Genomic DNA, 26,829 nt, shown 5'->3' on the forward strand with positions numbered 1-26,829 from the left:
CTTTAGACTTTTTAGAATTAAACAATCAAATTTAAAGTAACTGGTATTTTTTTTCCTTACAAGACTTGCAACTTTATTTTTTCATAATTTTGGAGATGATCTATATAGATAATGTTTTCTCCGTGGAGACAGAAGCAGTGCCAACTTACTACATAGCTATGCATAAATGTATTTGTGTACCTTTGTGAGAGAACTGGAGTCCTGAAAAGTTTATTCTTGTGCAGAATGGGCATGGGAGAACAAGTTGAGGAACCGTTACCGGGCTACAGAGTGATGAATATTTAAACTGTTTTAATGGACATATCCTGTATGAGTACCTTAAGTACGACGTGGTGAAAAGTTAACTAGATCACAAAGAGAAAAAAATATGTAGAGATATTCTCTGTGGTTTTAAGAGTTTCCGTGCAATGTGATTGTTTTCATCTACCTCACTGAGTTTCTCCCCTTCTAGGAAAGTGCAAGCCTGACAGACGTGAACCTGGTTGGAATTCAATGATATGAATGGCCCACTTAGGGCTTTATCAGATTTCATGGCTGAAAGATTGGCTGACTAACCCGTCTAACAGCTAACTTTGCTTTAACACTAGGTCTTGTACTGAGTATTTGTGTCACGGACCCGGTTCCTGGGACTTGGGGTCCGTGAGCAGTGTGGACCTTTAGTATTATTATTATTATTATTTTTATTATTATTATTATTATTATTATTATTATTATTATTGTTGTTGTTATTATTGTATTGGATGTATGTTTTCTGCACTGTGCTCTTGTGTTCCATGCTGGTGGGTGTATATGTGTGCGGGTGTGTCTGCGGGTGTGGCTGGAGGATGACGGACAGCCACCTGCAGGCCTGATGGGCGTGGCCCTGCCAGCTGCCGGTCACGCCTAGGTTCTCACACACCTGCTTCTGATCAGGCTCGTCGGGGGAGCTACTTAACAGAGCGATGGAGCTCCCTCCGGCGCAGGATCGTTGAGTTAGACTCCATGTCAGTATTTAAAGTGCTGTTTAGTGTATGCCTGCTGGAGTTGGTGCCATAACGGCTGCATCTGTTGTTTTTCCTCAGGAGGAGAGCGGAACACAGGACTGCAGGACGCACGGGGTGTGCGTAGGCACAGGGGCAGAGAGCACGGGATACCAGCACTTAGGAGAAGACACGTCACGGGAGTCAAGGGAGCACTCTGGAGATTTATTGTGTGGTGTACATTTACCTCACTGTAAATAAATGCACTGCTCATTCCACTAAGTCCAGCGTTTGGGTCCTATCTCCAACATTCCCCACGGTCTGCCTGCCAGACCATGACAATTTGTCAGTTCTTGTCAGAAACAGATAGATCCATAAACATTTGTCTAGTTACAGTTCTTTTTTGTATTGGTGCACAATGACAGTGGATTTTCAAACAATCAAGAAATCATAAGTGAAGTCTCAGTTTGCTCTTTAGGAATCCTTAATGCTTAAAAATAAGTTTTATCTATCATTCCAGAGGCTCTTCATCTCTGAGAGGTGGTGGCCTACGAGACTACCTATCAGCCACCTACAATGCAGTCTTGAGATCCCTTCCTAGGTGTTTCAACCCTTACTCACATTTTGCCTCAGCTGACCTCAATAGCTAGTTTAGAACTGAAGTACCTAGTGAACTTTTGGATGACAGGAAAAACATCTTCACAAACCTAAAGAAGTCTAGTTGGCTTCAAGGCTACAATGTCCTGGATGACTGAGAACTTGCACGGATATATTTTGGAATTACACACATTTTTATACACAGTCCCCTTTTCTCTTTTCTCCCATAAAACAATTCAATTAACTAACGATTCAGCTCAGAAGTTATGCTGTCATACTGCTTAAGCAGTTAAATGAGCAAGCTAAGGGTAGCATGCTGTACATTAGTGTAGGCACTTTTAATCCATTCTACAATTTGGGCCTGGTGTTTAGTAACAGGTGTGGTGTTACGATAGAGAAGGTCTCGCCAGTGCTGAATTAAATTTGTCTGTCTGCATTATCTTCATATATGGTGCCCCTGACTAAATATGAAATGTCATTAACCTGAGAAATCATCATAAATATTATTCCAACTTGTTGTATGACCTTTCTCTCCATCTTAGCTTTATTACCTCTTTTCTACCTCTCTCTCTTCATTAGCATGGCTCTTTTGCTTTGTCCTCTTTTTAGAGCTTGCCGATATACCGTAGATGTCAGTAAAAGAGCCATAAAAGTCAGACCAATTTTCGCTTCCAAGATAGTTGTGCAAAGGGCTAGACAAAGGCCTACGTAATTACAGTAGTAGTCACTGGTCCATTAGTGATAAAGACACGATGGCTCACATGGGTGGAGCTGGCACCGTTAGCTCTACACAATGCATTCATTTCATGGTAAAAGCTGCAATTATACTAAAAGAGACTCTCTTTCTAATTTTCTATCTCTTGCGCTTTTTCTTTATGTTTCTCTTTTCTATACACTCAGTCTCCTTTCTTTCCCTTCTCTTTTGCCGCTCCTTTATCCGCACTATGGCACTGTCATGCAATGGGATATTATCTGCATAAAACACTGTCATCAACTCAATGAGCAATTAAGTTATTCTCTCATCTATTTAGAGGAAGTATCTGAATCATTCGGAGCCAAAAAAAAAAAAAAAAAAACTTTTATCACCCACCACCTCTGTCACTTTTGTGTCTAAGCTCTTGGCTTCCTTTGTGATTCCTCCTCAGATAACACAGCTGTACTTTTGGAAGACAAAATGGAAATGTTGCATGGGCAAGAGCTAGACTTGGCTATAGCAGGCTTTGTCTCTATTTCAGCCCAAATAATGAAACCCTTTATTTGCCCCCCAGCCAGCACAAACAAGTCATTCCCACATTGACTGACCAAGCAAGGGCCCACCAAGTGAGAGTGGATGAAACAAGACATATGTTGTAAAACAAGCTAAGCATGACCCCACTGACACACAGAAGACAATGATGTGGAGTAGACATGCTGAAGATGCCTACAGAACAGTGAAACACACCAGAGGTGCCATTACTGGCAGACTGACTGACTGACTGACTGGCAGAGAGTACACAAGGAGGATATAATCAAGTGAGAATTATTTATAAAAGATCCAGGTCATCTCAATCAGATCAGGGGCAGTGAACAAGTAAAGCTCCAAAAATGAGTGTAGATAAAGGCATAAAGTAGCTTTGAAAAGCCAATGACTGAATGCCTGAACGGCAGTAAAACCACCAATTACACAAAAATTACGAAGAATGTGAATGTGATTTGAGGTTCAAGGGTCAAACATGCACCAACAGTCGTTTGGTAACTCAATTAAATTTTAAATATTTTTTAAAAGTGACAATATACTCCAGAATGTGTTTCACATTGATCATCATCTAGCAAAATTTATATTGAAAATGTAAAAAATATATAAAGATAAAAACAAGTCACATAGTTTGTTAGCATATTTGGTGAACACATCAGATATCACTGATGTGCATCCAAAACATACTGTCTTAATATTGTTGTATGTTTAAGTGTAACCAGCAACAGAGTGATACTTTGTCTGTCTTTGATACTTTGTTGCCATCACTTCCAAGTTAATTTGGCTTTCCCCTTCCCTAGCCTCCCCTCCCACAACACCAAAGGCCACCCCACATGATCGCCTCTGGCTACTTGTTCCCAAAACCCACTGGTGAAATTGTCTGACGGCTAATAAACATTTAGCTCCTCCGAGTGTGTTATTACATTGCAATTGATGGATGGTACAATTACACCCTGTGTCACTTAGCTAAATGGCTATGTAATTCTAATGAGTTTTTATTCAAACACTTAGTAGTTAGTGCAAGGAGTGCTGGGGAGGGGGCAGAAGGGAGCAGTGATGTAAATGGAAAAGGAAGCTACACTTGCACATATAGAACACAAGTGAAAAGAGGAGAAATTAATACAGGAGTGTAGTGGGTAAATAAGATATTCAGGTAACGTGATTAATGTGTGTAGCTCTTGTCGACTGGACTCGGCAGGAATATGGCCTTGGTGGTTAAGATGCTGAGTACTTATTAGTCTCAGTTTAAATTTAAATGCAGGAAGCTAGAGAGGGGTGTTGGAGCGAAAATTAACTAACTTAACTTGTGTACTCAAAATCGCAGCTATAATCTGATTAAACATTCCACATTTATCATGTCCACACCGGAAGAGTCTGCAATTCTTCAGATTTACATCTACGGTAACACCTGTGCTCAGTACAGAAGGCTGGCATTTTGCATGAATAATGGTACAGAAAAGTAATGATATGAAAGCAAAAGAGTGGAATATATGGTATATGTTCCTACAAAAGCCCAGTGTCTGTTCTTAACTAATGTTTCAATCAAAGACAGAGAGAGAGAGACACAGAGAGAGATGGAAAGAGAGAGAATGTAACTGCTATTGGCCATGGTTCGTCAATTAAGTTGGTGCACAAAAACAAACGGCTCTCATCTCATTGAGACTTAAGATTTCATATATCATATCTTCTTTAAATAGGTTTTAATTTCTTATATATGTTGCAATTTCTTACTGTTTACTTTTGCACTTACTACTAACAATAAAGATAAACAAATAGATAAATTGATTAATAAACAAACAAAAAACAAAATCAGTTAAACCCAAAGATCACATTATGTGCTCTTATAATTAAGTCAAGGGCGTATTATTGTTGGTTATCAGTAATGGTGTATTTATTTATCCAATTATGGCTACCATCTTTTATTAAATGCTTACTAAACAAATAAACAGATAAATGATTCGGGATTAAAAAAAAGATTACAAATGACATCTAATGGAGTAAAATGAGAGTTAGTAAAACTCTCTAATGTAAACTTAATGAGTTAAAGTAACTTCACTTGAAACATTAAAAAACTTAAAAGTATAATACTGATTTCAATACATTTTGGGGTTTCTTTTTGTCTGTTTGTTTGTTTTAGTTTTGTGTTTACCAAACTTGTGTATGAAAAAAAAATGCATGTATGGTTTGAGAATTAAAGCTGGAAGAACAGGAAATTTAGTGTTTTGGAATAACACCTGATGATAGAGTAAGGTAGCGTTAATGGGACACACTTTTAAATGCAGGGAATATTATAAACCTCCTGGGTGTACCAACAGCTTTTACTAAACCAAGGCTTCATCTTACTCCAACCTGCCCATTTATGTAGTACAATGTGATGTTTATATGTACTCCATGTAAAATAATCTATAATAATGGTTGTTGCATATCATATTTGCTGTATTTGTTGATACTGCTTTTTAATTTATCTGAGATGTATTGTCTTTCTTTGAAAGCAACACAAAATACACAAAAAGGTCTTAGTGTATATTAGATGGCAGCAATCTCAGGAAATGTGGTGATTAAGAATAAGTAAGACCACTTCAATAGTAACTCATGCTGTTAATGTGTCCAGTGTAACCAGCAGGAGATTGTGGTTTAAAAAGTTTGAGCAACCAAAATAATAAGAGCGTGACAAACAGGCAGAGAAAAGGTATTGTCTTACAACAACAAGGCAAAACCACACGGTCCCTTATTAGCATGCATAAACTTATGATGGCAGGTATAATGTAAGTGTGTTTGAGGTTGGGGGTGTAAATAAAACCAGGCAGGATTATATGTGCTGCTGGTTGTTTTCAATAAATACTGTTATCAATTAAGTTTTCTTTTTCTTATTTAAACAAGGACGGAGACCGGTTCCAGAGGAGCAATTTTACTTTGCCCATCTTAACACTAGCCATTCAAATGGACTCCCCAATCTAAGTCGCAGTGGGTAGAAATTGATTTCGATCCTCCTGAGAAGCTGGTCCATATCATTCACTTCTTTTTTTAGGCAAGCTGCAGAGGGAGGCAGATATGAAGTTTGAAAGGCATGGTGGGCTATTGTCACAGCCCAGTTTGCTTCTCCTCTCGACTGCCTCTCTATTCAGTGTGGCACTGCTATGTTACGATAAGAACTATCACCTCTGGTGTGACAGTGTGCGTGTGTGTGTGTGTGCGTGTGTGTGCAGTGAGAAAGTCTCATGCATCTTCCACACCATCTAATCCAAGACAGCTTGCAGTTCAAGCAGTAGCTTCTAAATGATTGGAAGCTACTGCTTTAGTCTGGTGATGCATGGCAAAGGAGACATTACAATTAGATATATTTAACCCTATACACTCTGAAGATTACCATTCAATCACAATAGAGTAAGGATGAAGGAAAGTCTAATTTGTATTTTATTGGGGGAGATGGGGAAATGAAATATTCAGAGTGCTACTATGTAATTTAACACATCATTCCACAATTTAAGCATCTGGAAATGAGGTGATTTGGTTTGCAATAGATACAGGTATCTGGCATGATAAAATAAAATGCAAACATGGAAGTTGACAAACAAACAGATTAAAACAAAAGAAGCCCCGTGTAGAATTGCATGTAAAAGCACAAAGGGCAGAACAGAGAAGAAATATGAGGATGCTGTGTGAGGTCGTTTTGAGTCACAGATGATCCTCTTTTTAATTCCAGTGAAGACAAATCACAACAGACAAACAGGAAATAAGTATTAGTATGATTAGTATGACTCTGCGTGCCATGAATTTCCTGAGGATATCATTATCTCCAGTGACATTTCAGAACTTGCCGGAGTATCATCAGGTTTATAAGGTAATCAAGTGATAATTTTTTATATATTCATGGGTACATTATCAACACTAGCTGCCAATAGCTAACCAGGGACTATTTCAGTGCTATCAATTTGGCAAGATGTAAACAAATTAAGACACAATGTTTCAGGAGCGAATGCTTATGGGTGATATTACATTAAATTAGTGATCTCGCTGCTGTCATACTGATTCCCAGACTGTTGGTGTTAGCATGTTTCCATCTATCAATAGAAACATTTTGTCCTACTACATGTCCCAATAAAAGTCCCATTTTACATATAGCTTGCAACAATAAAGGATGGGGATGCAAAACTACCCATACACGCTCACAAATTAAATGTTGAAGGGAAGGAAGGAAGGGAGGGTGTTGACAGGACATAAAAATATACCTTATGAGTTTTACATTAATTTAAATGCTATGCAACATCTGGCCACTAAGGCCTAATGCTGAACAAGATTTTCACTGGTAATGCTCATTTGAAAACACTTAGATTAAGCAAAAGGGAAAATAATCACTACTTCCATATCAGTTGTAGTGTAATAAAAATACTGCTATAAGAAAATAGTACTTGTGTTGAACACAAGAACATGGATAAGGTTTGTTTCTTTATTGGATGCAATGCAAGTCTGCAGAGGCAAAATGTTTAACAAGCTTAAAAGTTTCCCACACTGAGGGCAACAGTATCCTGATGATTCAGTGCAGGTTTCCTTTTTTTTTTTTTTTAAAGCAACTCGCATTACAAAATAGGTCAGCACAGTTCTTATTGCCCTCCAGGAATCTACAGGTCAATACTAATGGAAAAGTGTGTAGTGGCTAATTTAAGGAATGGCAAACACAACTCGTAGAGAGAGGTTTTATTTTCTTTCTTTGTTTTTTCAAACATCTGACATTTCAACCTCTACATTTCTGTTACTTCGCAGTTATATCAGTTTGGATCATTTCTAAAAGACATGGGAAGAAAACGATATCGGCTAACCAAGAGTGGGAAGATGAACGAGAAAATGTATGTGTCAGTCGAACAGTGAGGCTTATTTTAACCCTGTGCAGGAGTACTAGCATGCATAATCACAAACTTGCAGACACACATACTATCATTTGCTTTAGTCAATTTGTGGGAATGAGGGTTTAAAATGAATGTCAGTATGTTAAAGATAAACTTTTCTGATTTCCCAATTCATATCAGTCGAAGCGACATATGCCGTTTAATGCATATGGACATACACACAACAACAACGTGCATGGAAAGACATGACACATCATCAACTTCTGCCTATCAACTCCTGCTTCTTTTGCTTCTGCACAAGGATGGGGAGTCATTCATTTTCAAGTCCCGCTGTCCCCATATCGCACACATTCATCTTTCTCCCATACGCACTGACAAGCGATCCATTTGGTGACTGCTGCAGGTGAGAGAGGAAATGTGGAAAGTGAAATAGTGTTATTTGCTAAAGAGTAAAAAGCATACTGAACTTTATTGGTGATAGCAGGAACTGCATAGTGGAGATCACAACCTAGACCTAGCTTCCAGGTCTGAAGGTGGATATGACTAGTACAGAGTTCCCTCTGGCTGCTGCTGTACATGACAAAAAGCAAGGGAAAAAATGTAAAAGTAAGCTACAGAAAATCATTTGAGACATCTGTGAAAAAAATTCTAGGGACTCATGTTTCCTTTCTCCCTGTGTAGCTTTCAAACTAGTTCCTGGTCAAACTCCTGTACATTATTTTTCCTTGGCAACCTTTCTCCTCGGGACTTCTTTCCCACGATGGTCTCAATTCCAACCCCACACTGTCCTTCTTCGTGTCAAATTAAAGTGATGGAAATGAACTTGAGGAGACGCTAATTGCAATTGTCAATCCAATCTAGGTCGGGGCTGAAAGACAGGGGCTCCCTAGCACTTCATCAGTCTTCATTAATATTGAAGGAGTTTGGTGAGGAGCAGGGGGCCATCGTAATCTGCACTCATCTAACAAAAATTAGGAAGCTGGGGAGGGCAGGGACGGAGCCTGAGGGACAAATATGCCAGTCAAAAAGAAGTATGAAGAAAGATGTCAGAAGACAGGGATTGTGTGCAGGAAAGGGATTCTGCTTACAAATGCAAGGGGATTAGCAATTAAAAATCAAAACTTTATACATGCTGCTTTAAATTGCAGTAAGTTAGTAAGAATGAGCCACCAGGTAAAAATATAATGGATGGAAGCATTAACAGTAATCAGTCATGAATTGTATTCAACAGACTTCAGTGAGCTCTGTTTGTGAAGACTGGTTTGAGATGAGTGCATCAGAGATGTGCACTGAAATTCAAGGCGCATGGGTTAATTTTTATAGTCACAGGGTATAATAAATAGCACGAGTTGTTCTCTCTCTTGTAATGCCAGCAGACCTATTGCACAGTAGTAAACACAGGTGTTACTAATGACATTAATGAATGCTCTGCTCTGTTTAGGTACAAAGGCTTAATTAATGTGATTAGTAACACCTGTGTTTGCCTACTATTTCAGATGAAATTGGCCGCTCTGAAATATACACTTTTAATACCTGTTAAACTAACTACGGTCTATCATGTAGCTCCACGAAGAGAAACAGAGAAGTAGAATAAATAATGCATGAGACAAAAGACGTAATAAGTAATTTTTCAACCACAAATACTATTCCTCGGGTAACAGCGAAGAAATGAGCACACCTGTATTTAATAAGCACTTCATGATAAACCATCACACCATTATTTCCTAATTAGTTTAAATGACTCATCCGATGATAAAATATTTAGACAGTTAAGACCGGAGAGTAATCTGGCCACATAATCTTTTTCATACTTAGTAAAACAGACGGATGGATTTGTTTACATCTGATCAGATAGGAACTGGGGCCTGGATTATTGATTCTACAAAATCAGGGCACTGCAATATGTTGATAGTATATTGCCATGGTGGAGCCCATCTATTCAATCCCACCTCCAAGACTATGACAGCTGAGATGGGCTCAAGCCCCACCACAATCCTGAATTGGATAAGTAGTTAAGAAAATAGATAGCTAGATAGATAGATAGATAGATAGATAGATAGATAGATAGATAGATAGATAGATAGATAGATATTTTGGTTGATATGCTACATGTTAACTACGTTGAGAATGAGAATGTAATATTTTATTGCAATCTAACCATTAAACATGCTCAGATCACTTCTTCACTTTTACCAGAGAGGCCTATGATTGAAATCATGACATCTCTGAATAAAATCCATGTACTCATAAAGTAGAAAAAGTAATGTGTCAGTATTTTATTTACTTTCCTTTATTGATTCTTATAATTTTTTACATAAAAATCAATGTTTTGTTTACATTTTTCTTTTTTAAGCAGTTCTTTTTTGTAACTTTGTTCATATAAACTATTAAAAGGTTCAAAACCCTGTTGTTGAAAGGTTATGATGTCCATTTATAGTAATTTGTTGTATTGTTTTTAGACTTTCCTGCTCTTCAACATGAAGAAGTAAAAGCCAAAATACAGGAAAAGCACACTCTCCCCACATTTTAAAATTAAAGCTGGAGGCAGAGAAAGCACCAAAACCCCAGAACAGAAAAACCATCAATGACAAAACAAACATGAGAAAAAAACCAAAACAAAAACAAAATAAAAAACAGAAACTGTGTGAAATGAAGAGTCATAGGATAGAGATGGGATGCAAAGCTGCTTGCAAGTGCACAGTAACCACAGGCAGGTTAAAGCAGCTTAAATAGCATGATCTATAAGAGATTTCTGAGTTTGCCAACTCAATTGGCATGGCCACCCAGCATAAGAATAAGAATAGAATAGAATAGAACAGAATAGCCCTTTATTGTCATTGTATATGTACAGCGAAACTGTGGGTGCTCCACACCAACTGTGTCAGAATAAAATATAAATAGTAGACAGCAGGAATTAATTAGAAACAAGATAAATATATACAATCAAGAGGGATAGCAAACCAAACTGTGCTTGACCAGTGAAATCTAAAATACAAATCAGTCAAAATGTTACCAAAGTGAAAGTAATCTATATTCTAATTGCTCAGAACAATATTTGGTCACGTAATATTCTGTATTTCCTGTTTGCATGCGTCATGTAAAATACTGCCATCTTGTAGCAGCAGTTTGTTGTTGTCTGTAAAAGCTAGCTTGACTATCCACCATCAGATCTGTTGCATCTGTCATTTCTGACAGATATATGAATATGCCCACATCCCACTGACAATGGTTAAAGTATTGTGTGTGAAGCACATTGTAGAAAGCTTGTCCTCTTTGATGGAGAGAAACAGTTTGCTAGTTAAGCTGCTTGTGGATCACCTTTGACTGCTCCATGATCAGTTATGCGCAAATTACATTGATTTTTAATCCCCAAGAAATAATTTGTCTCTTGCTAATCACCTTGGTCAAGATGAGTTATCCACTAGCAATTAGAGTCCACTGTTTTAATAGGTTTAAATAACTCTAACGCTTTAACAAGGTGTCTTTAATCAGATGAATCAGTTAACAGACATAGGACCATAAAGAAACACCCCCATCTCCAACTTTTCAAGAATCAATTTAGCACATTTAACATTTGTAGTTATTTGGTTGCTATTTGTAAAAGAGCATTAATGGATTTTTCAGATTTCAAAACATTATGTGGACTTCTGTAATCATGAAGAGGACCTAAAAATGCTTTAAATACTAACCTTTAGTAAAAAAGTGGGAAAAATAAATCAGCCCAACCCCATCATTTACTTGGAGTCCCTTACACTTTCTGTTGTACAAAAATGCGCCATACCAGCGTTTAATATATGTTCTTTTTTTTCATTCTTTATATAAAAATGAAATGGAAATATGGAGTTTAAAGGGAAAAATCTTTAATTGAAAATGCAAATACAACAACACTTTTTCCTTCCTCCATGTTTCTATCTTCTTCTAGATTCTCGGTTGTCATCCTAACACCACATGTTATTATTAAAAACCAAAGACCTGTTGGAAATATAAAATGTTCCGTTTGTAAATTATGATTCCATAATTTATTTACAACTACAGGCAAAGAGGTGGGAAGTCAGTGAACTGTTGTCAGTCTGATAAGGCAGCTGATCACCGCATTAATATTGGGGAGAAAATTACATGTTTACTAATGATTGCAATGGCAAGACAAACAATCCAATCTAACTGTGTGGTTGTGGGTTCCTACTGAGCCTGGGAAGAGAGGAGGAGAAGGAAAAATTAATATTTCATAATCAGTTATGTTTATGAGCACACACAAGAAAGTGACATGAGAGAAAAGAAGGATGCAAAGTGTGTGCTTTCTTCTGCATCCACCCAAAAAACAATCACAGTATATGTTCAGCTGGGAACAAGATGTTATTTGTTTTAAGGGTGACAAATTATTGGAATTAAACCGGGAAAGTGTTTCAGTGACTTGTTTGGCCATCCACGTGCTGCCACCACAGTGTGGATGTGCTGAAACTTTACTGGAGGGATAAAACACTCCAAAAGATGCTGGTGGTAGAGAATACTGTTTAACACTATAAACCAAATTCTCCCACAGACTCTGCACTAGCATGCTGGGGGCTTCCCATGATGCACTGAGTATTTCTTCTTCACTATGTGACTGTCAGTCACTATGTGTTTAAACACCACTGTACATTTAATCATTAGTTATTATTAATCTCTGGCTCTCTTCCACACTTTGTCATAACAGGCTGCCCCTCCCTGAGTCTGGTTCTATCTGAGGATTCTTCCTGTTAAAAGGGAGTTTTTCCTTCCCAGTGTCATCAAGTGCTCACTCAAAGATTGCATTGTAAGGTAAAGACCCTACAATACAACTGGAAAAAACATCGACAAAGTCTTGTATTCAAGTCTTGTACAAAGTCTGACTGTTGTTGTGATTTGGCGCTATATACATGAAGCTGAATTAAACAGATGGATAGATAGATCTGTGTGTGTGTGTGTGTGTGTGTGTGTGTGTGTGTGTGTGTGTGTGTGTGTGTGAGAGGGAGGGGGATTTAAACACTGACAATGTAAAAATTGCATGTGGTTAAAGCTCACGGTCTAGGTTGTTGGTGCAAATGTCCATATGTGATAGAAGGGAGAAAGCCTCAGTGCTGAAAAGCAGTTATTAATCACAGTGCAAGCGTTGATTCATCAGTTGTTGAGGCAGTTTGGAAGATAGAGTCTATTTACTGCTAAAGCTGTTTGAGGGGCTTTGGGGAGGCAGCCATCAATCTCTTGGCTATCTTCAAAAAGAAGGAGCCAATGCACAGGCATCAGTTTCAATCACCTCCCAGAGACAGGTGGTATGGTAAGCTGCTGCACAATAGTTTTGTCTTTACTTCTCTACTTCTTTACCTCAAGGTGATTTTTTTTCTTCCCTGGGGAAGCATGTTAATAATGCTTTTTATCATAATAATAATAATATTCTCTAAAAATAAATACTGCACCTTGCCCTTTTGCTCCCTCGGTGTTTGGCACCCCACATTGCTAATTAGCATCTTCAATTAACCCACATTAATTGCAAGCCATGGAAAGGTGGAGGAACCTGGCAAGTTAGTGCCACAGGGAACTGCTTTGTAAATGATTGGTGGTGTAATACAGGCGTGTAAAAAGGGGACTGTACTAGTGCTCTTTTAACCTCAATCTACAAATAACTCTTCAATGTAATCCTATACACATGACATTGTAAAAAGCACGGCTAAACTAGAGAACCGATGTTGTTTTATAGTGCACGGTGGTCCCGTGTAGTTAAACAACAATCACACTTGGTTTTTGAGCCACATCTTTCCCCCCTACTACCGTTTTTCATCTAAGTCAGTGGGGCCCATTACCTCTGCAGGAGTCTAATGGTAGCACTTTAGCATCTATTGCTCCCTCTTTCTTAATATCATCTTCGTTTTGTTTTGCATCACAGGGGGCGTTATCAGAATTGTGCTTCACGATGTAAAACACTTAATGACTTTGTTTTGGTGCTTTGATCAATCTTGGTGTTTTTGTGTCCATTCAAATTAAATACAAAAAAACAGAGGACTTTTTTACATAAAAATGTCATATCGCAGTATTAACTTCTAAATCATCACAGTAAGGAGCAACATGTAAAAAATACAGAATGCCTTGTTGGAGGACTACCTCACTGGCAAAGCCTCCTTAGCCCAGTTCATTCACACAGCAATATTGGACCATTAATGCAGTCAGCACTTTAGTGTAACACCAGGGGAGCTCCCAAGACCCCCAGATAGACCGGAATCAATTGGAGTTGGATGCGTTAGCAGTGCAGAGCGCAGCCAGCATAGTCTTGAGTTGGTGTTCATGAGAAGTGAAGGGCTGATAGAGGTCACTAAGAGCAGCTGATTTCACCAAAAAACAGAATGCATGTGTTTTCTCTTTTTTTTTTCTCCTGTAAATTCTCCTGCAGTTACCACCTTCTAACCCTTCATTACTGCACTATTAGAGTTTGGCCCTCAGTGGAGCTGGGACCTTCCATCATCTGACACTTAGTTTGTATGTGTCCACTCAACCAAAGTGAAAAAACGCATTCATGTAAGCAATTCCAAGAGTGCACTTCCACAGTGTTAGAGCACAGTCTTTAACCACATTTTGTATCCTAGTGTTTCTTTTTGATAACAATACTGTTAGATTGTTGCAAAACTATACTTTTCTTAGATGGTCCAATTCAGTTGACTCACCTGCTCAAGTCTTCGGTATAATTATATGAAAAATGAAGCAATAAAAATAATAAATATCTTTTAGATTAAAGCTGAAGGCTCAAAAGTGAAATAAAATGAAATGATGGCCAGCTCCGTGGAACTTTTTCACTGTAGTCTGTGATTCACGTTCAATCAAAAAGGAGATTTGAAGGATCAAGTTATTTGGATTTTGATTATTCTGTGCTTCAGATCACAATGGTGCGAGCATACAATCAGTTAGACACGCTGAGTAGAGAGGAAGTTTGATTACCCGCTGATTAGAACAACTCTCCTCTCTAGTTATCATTGGTGAGATAGACACTAATCCGAGTGCTGATTGGTAGAAAAAGATCTTAGCACAAAGCATTCTCTGGGTAACAAGGTCATATGAGAAGAAAAAAAGGACAAAGTTCACATTAAGGAGTTTAGACCCAGTAACTTGTGAAAAAAATGAGTATTTGTATTTCTATTGTGCAGGTAAAAAGACAGATGATAGGCATTACTAGTCAAAAAGGAATATGTGAATCTTTTAAACAGAATATATGGGCACATATCATTTTATTCAAATAAAAATATATTTTCTCAAATGTTCAGGGGGGAGTGATTTTTGTGTACTATTTTAAGAAGCTTTGTGGTTCCAAGCTAGAAGCCTATAACTTTGCACTTAAAATGTGCCAAAAAAATGCGGTCTATTAGTTGACGGTATCATGTTGTTTTTTTTCCCTTACTCTGAGGAAGGTGAGGTCACGACTGCGGTCAATGCTTGTGATCTCGAGGTTGCCCATTACAACTTCACAGCTCTCATAGTATTTCCTCAGCGTGCGATACTGCTGCTCCAGGTCCGACAGCGTGCTCAGCTTGTTCTCCGTTCCAGCACATACTACGAAAAGAGAAACAGGAGAAGAGAGATAAGTCAGTTGTAATCCAGATACATTCATTTTTTTGACTGAGGATGGGTTTGGACATTGCCCCAAAACACCACAATACTATTGTTAAAACCTGTATTTTGGATTTCTAACAAAGTATAAAATGTTTTGTATGTATAAAAGGGTTTTAATGTAGAAATTAAAATAAGGACAACAATTTAGGAAAAGACATATAAACAGCTTGTTTTTCAGCACCACACCTGTGCTGCAAAGAATCTAGAGTGTTGTCATGTGACTAAGCTGGCCATGTAACACGATGCAGCCACTGAACCACTACACCACAAGGCCTTCCTAGAGCTTCCCTTGGTGCCTACAGGGCAGATGAGAGCTCTTTAGTACCTAGCTGCGCTGCTCACTTTAAAGGTAATTAAACAGGACCATTTCCACCCATCACATACCTTGCACACTCAAGATGACACAAGCCATCTGCCCTATCAGCTGGTGTTCCCTAGTCTAACATTAAAACACACATGTATGACTGCATGGACACAAACAGATAAATCCCAAGGTTTGTGGCTAAATCTTGAATCCCCTATGAAATTAAACATCGTTTACAGTTCCTGCCCACCTATATTCCTTTCCTAGGCTTAAAATATAAGCCACATTCACAATAAGGTATTGCCTTAGTGTTTTCACTTAGGCACATTTTGCACACCTGCTGATATAAACCCAAGTTACAGATGTACACTGACATTTGCTCCTTTTGAAGAATTAGCTTCATTTCCACACACTGTCATGGCAGTGTGGTTTCTCCCACCTGCACCCTGTTCACGCTTGATAGCGGTGAAGCCATCACTGTGACCGAGGGGTGGTGGGTCCTTCCAAGAGTCTTGTCACACTGTCTCCCTTGAGCTGTAACCTCTCTCTGTGAGCACATCCACCTCAAAAGATCTTTACTGATGCTTTGCATTACAATCCCACCCTACGTGCTATACTGCACTCTCCATTACATACCTTAGATCACTCTCAGTCCAACTTGCACTCTGTCCACTCTGCTACCAAAACATATGCCAGAACTCATTTACACCGTTATCTTCACACAGGCACAATGCAGAAAAAATAGTTCTTATTCACTCCATTGATTACACAATAGATATATGTGAGGAGAAGAAGATTCAACCTCAGGGCAACAAAGGCTCAAAAGACAAATGAAACTGTGTTTAAATACTTCCACATCTAAGCAGATATTAGATAAGTGGAGCTATTCTTCTATGACGTGGACAATACCCATTCTATCTGGGGCTGATTAGCTATGTTGCGCATAGCATACCGTGCTGCTCAGGAATGATATATAGCAGACCTGGGTGTTTTCAATAACAGTTAGCGTGGGCTTGAGGGGAGCGGGGTGGAAGTGGTGGGGGCAGGTGGTGGGGTGGGTCATAAAGTGAAGATAGGTGTAATAAACTGTTATTGCACCCTTGAGGCAGAGCGCCGAGATCAGAGGAAAGGGGCATTGTGGCATGTGATGATGTGATGTCAGGTGAAATTTACTTTTTCGTACCCATTTGCAGACCTTCAGTAAGTCTGCTGACTTTTGAAACCTGTCTAATGCAATGTATAGAATGTTTACATTTTCTTTTTCTTTTTAAATGTGATTTCTAACGAACCACCACTAAAGCTCTGCATGAGCTTGAGATGGTGCTGGCTGCCAAGTGAACCACAACTAAACCATCTGTGCATTTATACTGTAGAGGATGTGTGGACTGTTAAAGGTTTACTGCAGAGCTCGGTGCTCCAACTGGTGTAGACTCTTATGTCTGCATGTGTGTGCGTGAACGTGGGCAGGCTGTAAACAATAGACCTCAGGATGTATTTTCCCCCTCTCATCGCATGATCGAATCCATTTGTCTCCATGCTCAATATGTTACATCTGAGTCCGTACGTCACACTAAAGGTTGCATAAAACAATTGGACAACCTGCCTACCATGAGCACAAGCTATAAGATGCTGAATTGTCAATTGTTTAACATAGTGCCAGGAATACAGGAATACACTGCAAGAACAAATGAATCTTCATACTGTTTAATGCTTATGGCTATTCCACAAAAGGAAATCTATGTCATCTGTTTGATGTATTTCACTCTCTGGCACTCTCAATGCTGAGAATGCCAATGAGTTTAAGTGTCTTTCTTCCATGTATGAAGGATAATTGCCTGTGAGAGTAAATTGATGTGATATGTTTGCGGGGAATTTCACCTCAGAAGTGATACATCGTGGCGATAAATCATAATAACACAACATTTCCCAATACATGTAATTAATGAGACTGTGTGCCAATGGGGAAAAAATGCACACGGCTCAATTTCCATGGTCTCGAACAGCATATAAAGGCTTTTGCAGCAAAGCTTGCATTTAGCCAGATAATGCGAAACCGCATATTTATCAAGTAAACAGATAAACAGACAGAGAGCTCCCATGTATCTCTGACAGACAGCCGCCAAAAAAGACGACAATGCATCTATCACCGTTTGACACGATCAAAACCTTCAGCAAAGAGTAAATTCTTTACACAAAACAAAACAATGTTTAAGTCTTTGCAAACAGGCTGAAATGCCCCTTAGCTGTATTTTCATCAATTTTAATTTCATAAATATCCTCGTCAGGATTACACGGGAACTTTAGTGTCGTGATTTCTGATCCCTTCTCATTTCATTTGGTTGTGCACACAACAACTTCATCAATAGTGCCTTGTGCGACTATTGAATGCCTATAAAGCTGGTGAGCCTCCGAGGTTTATAGGCTCCTGCCAGTGAAGCCAGCAAAAGGTCATCCCAATAGCAAGTAACTGACCGAATTAAATAAAGTTGCAAATGTCACTTCCTTGAGTAAACACTGTCAATAGCTGAACTTCGTCAGCGTGAACTGAATAAATAGGAGTACCTTGTAGAAATAAGCTTTGCACAGTGGAAAATACTACATTTTCTGTCAGGCACATTGAATAAAGTACCATATTTGAGGTCAGAGTTGTCCTTTGTCCCCTAATGTCTCCCAGATGAGCCTCAGTGGCTAAGTGTGAGTTACAAGCCACTGCCTCGGATGGTAATCATGGCCTAGATTATCGTCCATCTGCTGAGCAGTTTAATAAGCATCAGAAACAATAACTAGATGAGTGTTCGTGATAACGGCACGGTCCAGTAACACTAACCTCTCGTTGCCCTCTGAGCTCTGGTCATCTACCAACAATGCTGTCGCTGTCTCCATATGGTCTACCATAAATTAGCAATCGTGTCATCAGTGGTGCATATTTCCAACACCTTGTGAGAGTTTTCCACAGAGGATAACTTGCTGTTGCTGTTATGCACTCTCGCTCCCCTACAAAAGCAGACAGCATTGCATGCATTTTAAATATTAAAACAAATACTATTACTGGTACTATTTAGGCTCACCTTCTTTTTTACCTATTTTAACTGTATTTGCTTTCAGTGAACAAGCTCAAACACTTTGAGATTTCAAAACCAAAACAACAACAGAGAATGTATACTTTATGTTACTTTTTGTAATTGCAATTTATCTGTATGTTCTCTGCCTCCTGCTGTTCTTTAAATCTGCTGTCAAGCTACAACTCCATAAACAAAAAAGAAAAAACCAGCAATCCCAGTGTCTGATGTGGTTGTTTCCATTACTTATGATTACTGTTGCCATTAAAAGAGTAAATATACAATTATGTAACACAGCACAGCATAGTATAGATATCACACCTACCACGTTAGTGTCATAAAACGTTATTAAAAATTGCTGATGACAAATTGCAGATTTAACTTTATTTCAAATGTATTTATTTAAATGTAAATGAAATGTATTTTGTAATCCAGTAATTACTATGGTGAATCTGTGTAGAACAGTGTGCTTCACTCTACCCTATTTTTTCTCTCTTAGTACTCTGCTCTCAGTATTTCAGTGGGATTTAAAGTTGTCTCCAGACAAAAAAAACCCACCGAAGTCACAGCGGAGTGATTGGCTGACACTGAAACACACCTCATTACCCCAAATCCTCTAGCTTCTTCTTCCTGACTGAGTCCACGACTGACAGTAGGTATAGTGAAAAGACTTCTAGACCTGCACTGACCTGTAGAAATGCTTTTGAGTTTGTCTGATCTTCCGCTTTGGCTTACTCCTGTAATGCACACGTTATAGTGTGCAATAATAATAAAAGACACATTAAGAACCATTGAATGACTCTCAGAGCCCTCGCATTTTGCCTGCAGAGCCATCATCCATAGACATGGACTGCCACAGCACCTGGACTCCCTAGGAACACAGACCTGTTTATTGGTTTTAGCTCTGCCTTCAGTAACGTCATTTCAGTTTTGCTGTATAAAAGAAATTGCAGGTGGATGAGAAACTTCTTGTTTGACACCAGGTGAAACTGTGAAAGCAAGATGATATCCACAATCAGTGAGGCTTCCTGACAAGACTGCGTTCTTCCTGCTGTACTCTTGTCCCTGCACACCAACAGCTGCAGTGTGCAATCTGTCAAACTCAAATGTTTTCTTTGGCTGGGGCGAGTCCACTTACAGGTGGCAGATTAACTATCTGGTGGCCATGTGCAGTCTGAATAACTTGGAGCTCAGTGATGTCAAGATCAATTCCCATAACAAACAAACAAAAAAAGAACATCAGAGGATGTACAGAGCATGTACTTCCTGTAGCAGCTGAAGAAGTTCAACCTGCCAAAGACTAAGATGGCGCACTTCTACACCTCCCCTGTCCATCCTCACCTCCTCTATCACCATCTGGTATTCTGCTGCCACTGCCAAGGACTACAGCATGTCATTTGTTCTGCTGAGAATGTGATTGGCTACAATCTGTCATGTCTCCGGGACCTGTACACCTCTAGGATTCTGAGGCGGGTAAGAAAAATTGCAGCTGACTTCTCCCACCACAAAAACAAACTCTTTGAATCATTCTCCCTCCAGGGTGGAAGCTGTGGTCTATCAAGTCCTCAACCTCAGGCCCCAAAGAACTGCAGATGGCCTCATCATTAAGGCTTAAGGACCCTCCGTCACCACAGACTTTCATGCCACCCGATAGACACTACTTGTTATATTGATTTAAAGTCATGACACCTGTCACCATGTGTTGCATTAACATCCTTTTGGGTTTTTTTCTGGGGTGCCACTTTAGCTAAGTGGGTGAACAGGGCCCCACATACCACATGGCCAGTGTGCAGTGACCTGTGTTCAATTCCCCCCACCTCTCCACTTTCCTGTCTACCTTTAAAGCAAAAACAGAGCCTTTTTTAACATTTGGGTGGTACCTTGCATTCTTATTTCGATTTCTAGAAAACTTGCCAGGCCCAAGGTTTTGCATATCCTCAGGGTTTCTGTTTAAGTTTTGGTTTTGGTTAATCTGTAAATAGTGTTTATGTGTTCCATGCATCTAGTCTTGTTTGTTAAATCTAAATGATGTAGTTTTAAAAAACTTATTGCAAAGTCTAGTACCAATTTTCAACCCAAATACCAAAATATCACTTTGCTCTGTTGCTGAGGGAACCTTCTAACTGCCTGTACTGATCTTCTCACCTATGTACCACCACCTCTTTCCACTGCATTAAGACATCACACAGACAGACAAGGAAATGTATTGGAAGATACAGCCTGAGCACTGTTTTCACTGGTCACTATAGTGTCACTAATCAGAGGTTCACACTCTTCCCACAATGGCAAATTGGCCTTATGGAAAAAAGAAGGAGTGAGTACTTCAAATATATGTTTGGACTGCATGTGGCAGACGTTTTAAATTCAATAATTAACTCAGAACAATTGTCTCAGAGCACAAGTGCATGACCACCAGCTGCTTATACCGCACCACACGCTATACCAATTATGCTTCAGCCATTGGAGGGCAAAATTAACTAGGTTTTGTGAAATGCTGAAAACAATATATGCATAATTTATGATGCATTTCAAAACTAAATAGCACTAGCAGCACCTTCTTCATTTTATCTTAAGCCTTACCAAGGAAGCGGTTGAAGATTTTCTTTACTGGAGAAATCAGATGCTGCTCCAGCAAAGATTAAAGCAGCCAGTGAAGGACCCTCCAGGGCTGCTTTGGGGGCTTTTGGCATGCACACAAACCACTATGTGGTTCCAGGGCTTGGTTTTTAATGCGAGTGAGGTGGATGATTAACCTCCTCTATGATAGGCCAGGCCAGACTACTCAAAAAGCAGGCATATTTTGCTGTTGAACAAAGAGAAATTGCTGACCCTCTTGTCAGGCAGCCTTTGTTCTCTGCTATTTCACTACAACAGTATTTTGATTAAGTATCATTCCAACACAGTTCACTCATTAAGTTTGAGATGGGAGCTTGTTCTCACCTAGACTGTTAGACCTCTTACAGCTCAGCCAACTAGACACTTATCATTGTGTGAGGCAGTTAGATCAACTCTTTGTCAGAATGCACTCAGAGATGTTAATTTACAGTAAACTAAAAGACAGGTGAAAAGTGTTTTTCATTCGGACTCCTTCATGCTACTATTTCCTTTCAGCAGGTTACCTAAAATGTGTGTTTTTGAAAGAAAATATGTATTTAGACTGACTTCATGTGTCTGTCTATGAATGGACCCGCATACTCTACTTAATAACAAATCCACCTGACTTTCCTTTTTAGCTTAAAGCACAAATTTCCAGCCACTGATTTTTTTTTTTTTTGAAGTTTTCCTCGGTGGCTTTGCCTTTGCTCTTGAAGTCTCAGAGGCTTCCTCCTAATACAAGGTGGAGTGAAATTTATGCTCTTTATATGCTAATAGTAGAAACAGTAAACCCCTGAGGTGGTTCATATCCCAACAGTCTGCTAAAGAGAGAGCAGATAGGCTGAGCAATGGGGTCAAATGAATCGGTTGCAAACTACCTTGGTGTGTATGTGTGCGCAGACGCGGGCTGACAGTGTCGGCGTGTGTTTGTGAGAGGGACTGAGCACTTTGTACGTCTGCATCTATGTCGTGGCCTTAAGCTATTATGTTTTCCGCAACATGCCGACACACTTAAGTGATCCTCAGAGGCTCACTTCTAAAAATGGAAACGCACACATGTACCTACACACAAACACGTAGTGCTACTATTTAGAGATCAGTTTGGTTTAATTTGTTTGTACTCACACAAGTGACCACATAAATCATGGAAAAACAAAACAAAAAGAACTGTTCCTTACATCTAGAAGAGGCTAACAATGAATTAAACATGCACACAGACTCGTACAAGAGACGCACTGATACGCTGCACAAGTTTAAGATTTATTGCGGGAGTGATGAAAAAATACTGGTTAAACTTGTTGACCATAGACATGAGTAATTTGCCATGATTTAAGGAGAGATTCATTGTTAAATCAAATAACTTAACAAATAACACCCTCTCTCACCTCTTTAGTCAGAGATTTTGTTGGTGTACTAAAACATCAATATATATATATATATATATATATATATATATATATATATATATCTTTTTGAATGTGTGTGATGCCAGGTTACACACATGGTTTAAAATCAGCCTCTCTTTTAAATTCCTCTGACTTAATAAAGTGCAAATAGAATATTTTAACCTTTGTGTGGTGTTCGCATTTTTGGTACTCTGCCAGTGTCTTTGTATCAGGAGGAAATTAGACACACATCTGTATACATTTGCCTCTTATTTTGTCTTCTCCTGTCCTGTCATTTCTGCATACACTCCTTTTAGCCGTCAACCCAAGACAGTGCATATGTGCCAGATACACTACTTTATTTTCTAGTATATGTGTATATCCACCCAGAACTGCAGAATGCTTTAGATATTCTACAGTATAGCTGCCCCCATGTGAGTTCTGTGCTTTCATAACGCATCAAAAAGTTACAGGAAAAAAAAAGGACTGACAGGTATTCATTGTGTTAGGTGGTGTTATGTTTTAAACATAAGTTGCTGTGTCCAGGAAATCAGATTGGCTCCACTCACTTTCTCTACTCATACAAATAGTCACATTCACAGCAGGAGCAATACTATACTGTATCTCCTATTGCTCCCCACCGAGGAGCTCTACTGGGGAAGTTGTGTGTTAAGCACATTGCCAAAAGGCTCCTCAAGGATAGTGGATGATGAGTGGCAGTATGTACCTCGCGCACTTTACTATTTCTCCAGCCTGTTTCCAGAAATTCTGGGGATAGGAACCACTGACCTTCAACATTCAAAGTTCTTTTTTTTTTTGCCGCTGGGTTTCCACTGCTTTTTGCCCTACTTCCTAATCCATTCTCTCTGTCAGTCTTAGTTTAGGTCCAGGTCCTGGAATCCATTCTAGCCTCTATTCCAAATCCTGTTTGATAGTTTTTTCTCTTCTTCTTTTTTTCACCCTGCATCTGGGACGACACTCTATCAATTAAGCTAGCAGGCGAGTCAAAATGTTGCCTCATATCCTTCATGCCTCTAGCACATACTGGTTTCCAGCCCCCATGTGTGGTCCTTCCAATGAATCTTAATCTCGTACCCAAACAGTTGCCATCAATTATCCTGGCCGCTACTGCTAACTCATCCCCTGCCTCCCATTTTTCCCCATTAAAAAAAGCCTTTTTTCCTCCTTGCTGTGACGGAATTGCCTCGCTTGCTTGCCTGGGAAATGATTTCTCAGCAGGCTCATGGACCTTGCGCTTTCCACAGGTAGGACATATGAATGGACGCATGTGTGTATTTATGTGTTTATTGTGCATGGGCGTTCAAGGACATACATGTCTGTTGGTCATGCACTGGGTATTAAAAACAGTTCCTCCCAGTAAATGTTCTTGCAACAGCTGATCAGCTCAGCAGTCCAGATGTAATTAAGACAGGGCAAAAAATATATTCATACAATGCAGATAAATATTACAAGAAATCTGACAATCAGCTTGAAACAACAGGGCATACAACTTTAAAATCATTCCATGTGATATTTACCCTTCTCAAAAACAATAGCTTGAATTCTTTATTCATTTGAGCATGCAAATATTTACATTCAAAATATTGCTTGAGGCAAACAAGAGTGAAATAACACATTTTTAGTCAAAAGTCCATTTTAAGGAAGAATTTAATTTTATGTCTGTATTTTTGCCTGCAGCACTGATCATAGTGACAATGAATAAGGGGTACTGTAGCAACACTGGTACTTGTAATGACTTAAACATTACTTCATTAACGCATCTCTTCCCTCAGCACTCAAATCTAGAATACATGTCTTGTTTCACAAGCAAGAATGTCTGTCTCTTTTCTCAGCCTGCCAGATAGTGAGAGATTTGTCATTCAGGGGACATACAATGGCATGTTACATATGAGAGACATGTCTAGAGTTGTCACCATAATAAAATAATTTATTTCATTAAACTGCTGGAACACACTGACAGGAAGACAGGTTGAGTGTGATAGTCATCAAGATGACGAGCAAATATTACTATACAAACTCTATCAATTTATCCATTCATCCATCCTAGACATTTGGACCAATAATGTGTAGTACCTTGACAAAAGTACCATACAAAAACGACATCACATTTCTCATTTAAGAATCTGCACTATTGTTTTGAAATATTTCAGCTACCCAGAGGCATTGCTTGCAGGCAAAGCCTGTGAGAACACAGAAATCTAACTTGTTAAAGCTGCAATAACCCTAAGCACAGAATTTAGAAAAGCAATGCCCTTTGGTTGGAATTGTGGTTGAATTACAATGTGCTTGCTCTTGTTTATATTTATTTTTATACACAGTATGTATTTTTATTATTATTATTATTTGTAGTCATTGTCCTTAGAATAGGTAAATCATATGATATAATGTATAATTGTTCTTTTGCTTTTATATCTTGATGATCATTTGAAAGGATTCATGTACATGATTGTCTAGTGAGACTGAGATTAATCCTGACTAATTAAACTGATTAGACGGTTTGTTGCATTTTCTAAAGAAAACAAGTTTTCCTGCTGTTGACAGCTCTCAGTAATGAGTGACAGAAAACACTTAAGTCTTAACAGAAAACTTTGTACTATGTGTCTTGGATTGCTTGCACATCTTAGACGTATGAGTTGATGGTCTTTTTTTTTTTTTGCACCACACACTCTGAGAGGAGCTGATTGTGATTCTTTTGTCCTTGTCACCTTGCATTCTTTTTAATTTGCAGCAGGACCACCCTTTTCATCACGCCCAAGATCGATTATAATTTGTTTTAAGGCTTAGTGGATGAATGTAAATAGCTAGGCACTGACGCTTAAAAAGATATAAGCTAACACACAGGCAGGCAAAGCAATCAGCTGGGATGCACATAGTGAATTCAGTGTTGCTTGTAATCTATGTTCTTATTAGAGGAGGGAGCAAATACATCTTGTAATACAATATCAGACTCAGCAATGAATTACCAAGTGGAAAGCTGCAGTGGTCAGACAAAGGGGAGTGTCCTATCTTTGTGTGTGTTCAAGCATGTTTGTTTTTTTTTAAATAGGCTATACATCATATGTTTTTTTTTATCAGTCACTGTCTGTAGATACTATATTACAACAAGATATAGAGGGAAAAAAACAGGAGATCATGGTTTACTAAAGAAGAGATATGTTATCTAAGCCGAGAGCCACATCATTTTTCCATACTTAGATTTCCTATTCTCTGTGACACAGATTACGTGTAAGGTAATGTTTCTCTTGCATTGTTTTTTTTTTATTATTTTTTTTTTTTGGGGTAGTGATTCTGTTAATACAACAAGCTTTGTCCAATTTTTAAATGCCAAAGCAACATGAAATGTGATTGATTACATGAGTCAGTCTACTTGATTATTTCCCCCCCTAAGGTTAGACCTTTATGAATGTAAAGATGCTAAAAAAAAATCATCCAAAATCATAATGTAAGCATCACAATTGATACTAGCAGAAAACATGTAACAAGTAACAAAATCTGAACACTAAACAGAGAGGGGAGACGCACTGTCAATCTCTACCTGCAACTTCACCTGGACTCATTCTCTCAGAAAAGTTTGTAAAGGCAGACTGCATGACTGGGCGTTTGATTTATACACCTGTAAAATTAGGACTGAAAACACCTGAATCCAAATATTATGATTTGTGATCTCCTATACTTTTGTCTATCTATTATATAATTGGGATTGCTAAAAAAACAACAACTTTCTATTAAGAGATTCACATAGCTCTCCTATGTCAACTTTATCAAACAATATTAATTCCAACAAAGGTCAGGACTAATTTTAATGAAAGGACTGAGGGAGGTTACTAATATCATCTGACACTAGCCAGCTATCTTCCAAATAATCTATGCCTATAAGTGTGTAAAAAATTAAGAATGTAATAAGTTAACATTTATAGTATATCTATATGATATCATTTCTCTGCTACTTCAGGAACATACTATTATCTCCTCTGATAGTGATACAATGGTGCTTACATGCATACATGCTGTTGATTCATACTGAGAATTTAAAAAAAAAAGTATAGTCCTATTGTGTGTGACTGTTTATGAATTATGACATGATTAGAAAATCATGCTTCATAATACGAAAGGATACTAAAGTACTAGCTGTAAAATAAAATTCAACTGAAAAACAGCTTTGAAGACACCAGGAAACACAACTCTTATCCACACTCTAAGTGCTGTAATATTTCTCCCTG

The 26,829-nt window shown here is 38.6% G+C and overlaps 1 protein-coding gene across 1 annotated transcript in view; it reads right to left on the minus strand.

Annotated features, from left to right (window-relative positions):
- LOC134644308 (receptor tyrosine-protein kinase erbB-4-like) overlaps positions 1-26,829 on the minus strand; it is a 303,631-nt gene that overhangs the window by 155,816 nt on the left and 120,986 nt on the right. Inside the window, exon 2 of the mRNA XM_063497223.1 lies at positions 15,034-15,185. Coding sequence (XP_063353293.1) covers positions 15,034-15,185 — 152 coding nt within the window. The remainder of the gene's footprint in view (positions 1-15,033; positions 15,186-26,829) is intronic.

The sequence above is a fragment of the Pelmatolapia mariae genome, linkage group LG16_19, assembly GCF_036321145.2.
Source record: "Pelmatolapia mariae isolate MD_Pm_ZW linkage group LG16_19, Pm_UMD_F_2, whole genome shotgun sequence".
Lineage (NCBI taxonomy): Eukaryota > Metazoa > Chordata > Actinopteri > Cichliformes > Cichlidae > Pelmatolapia > Pelmatolapia mariae.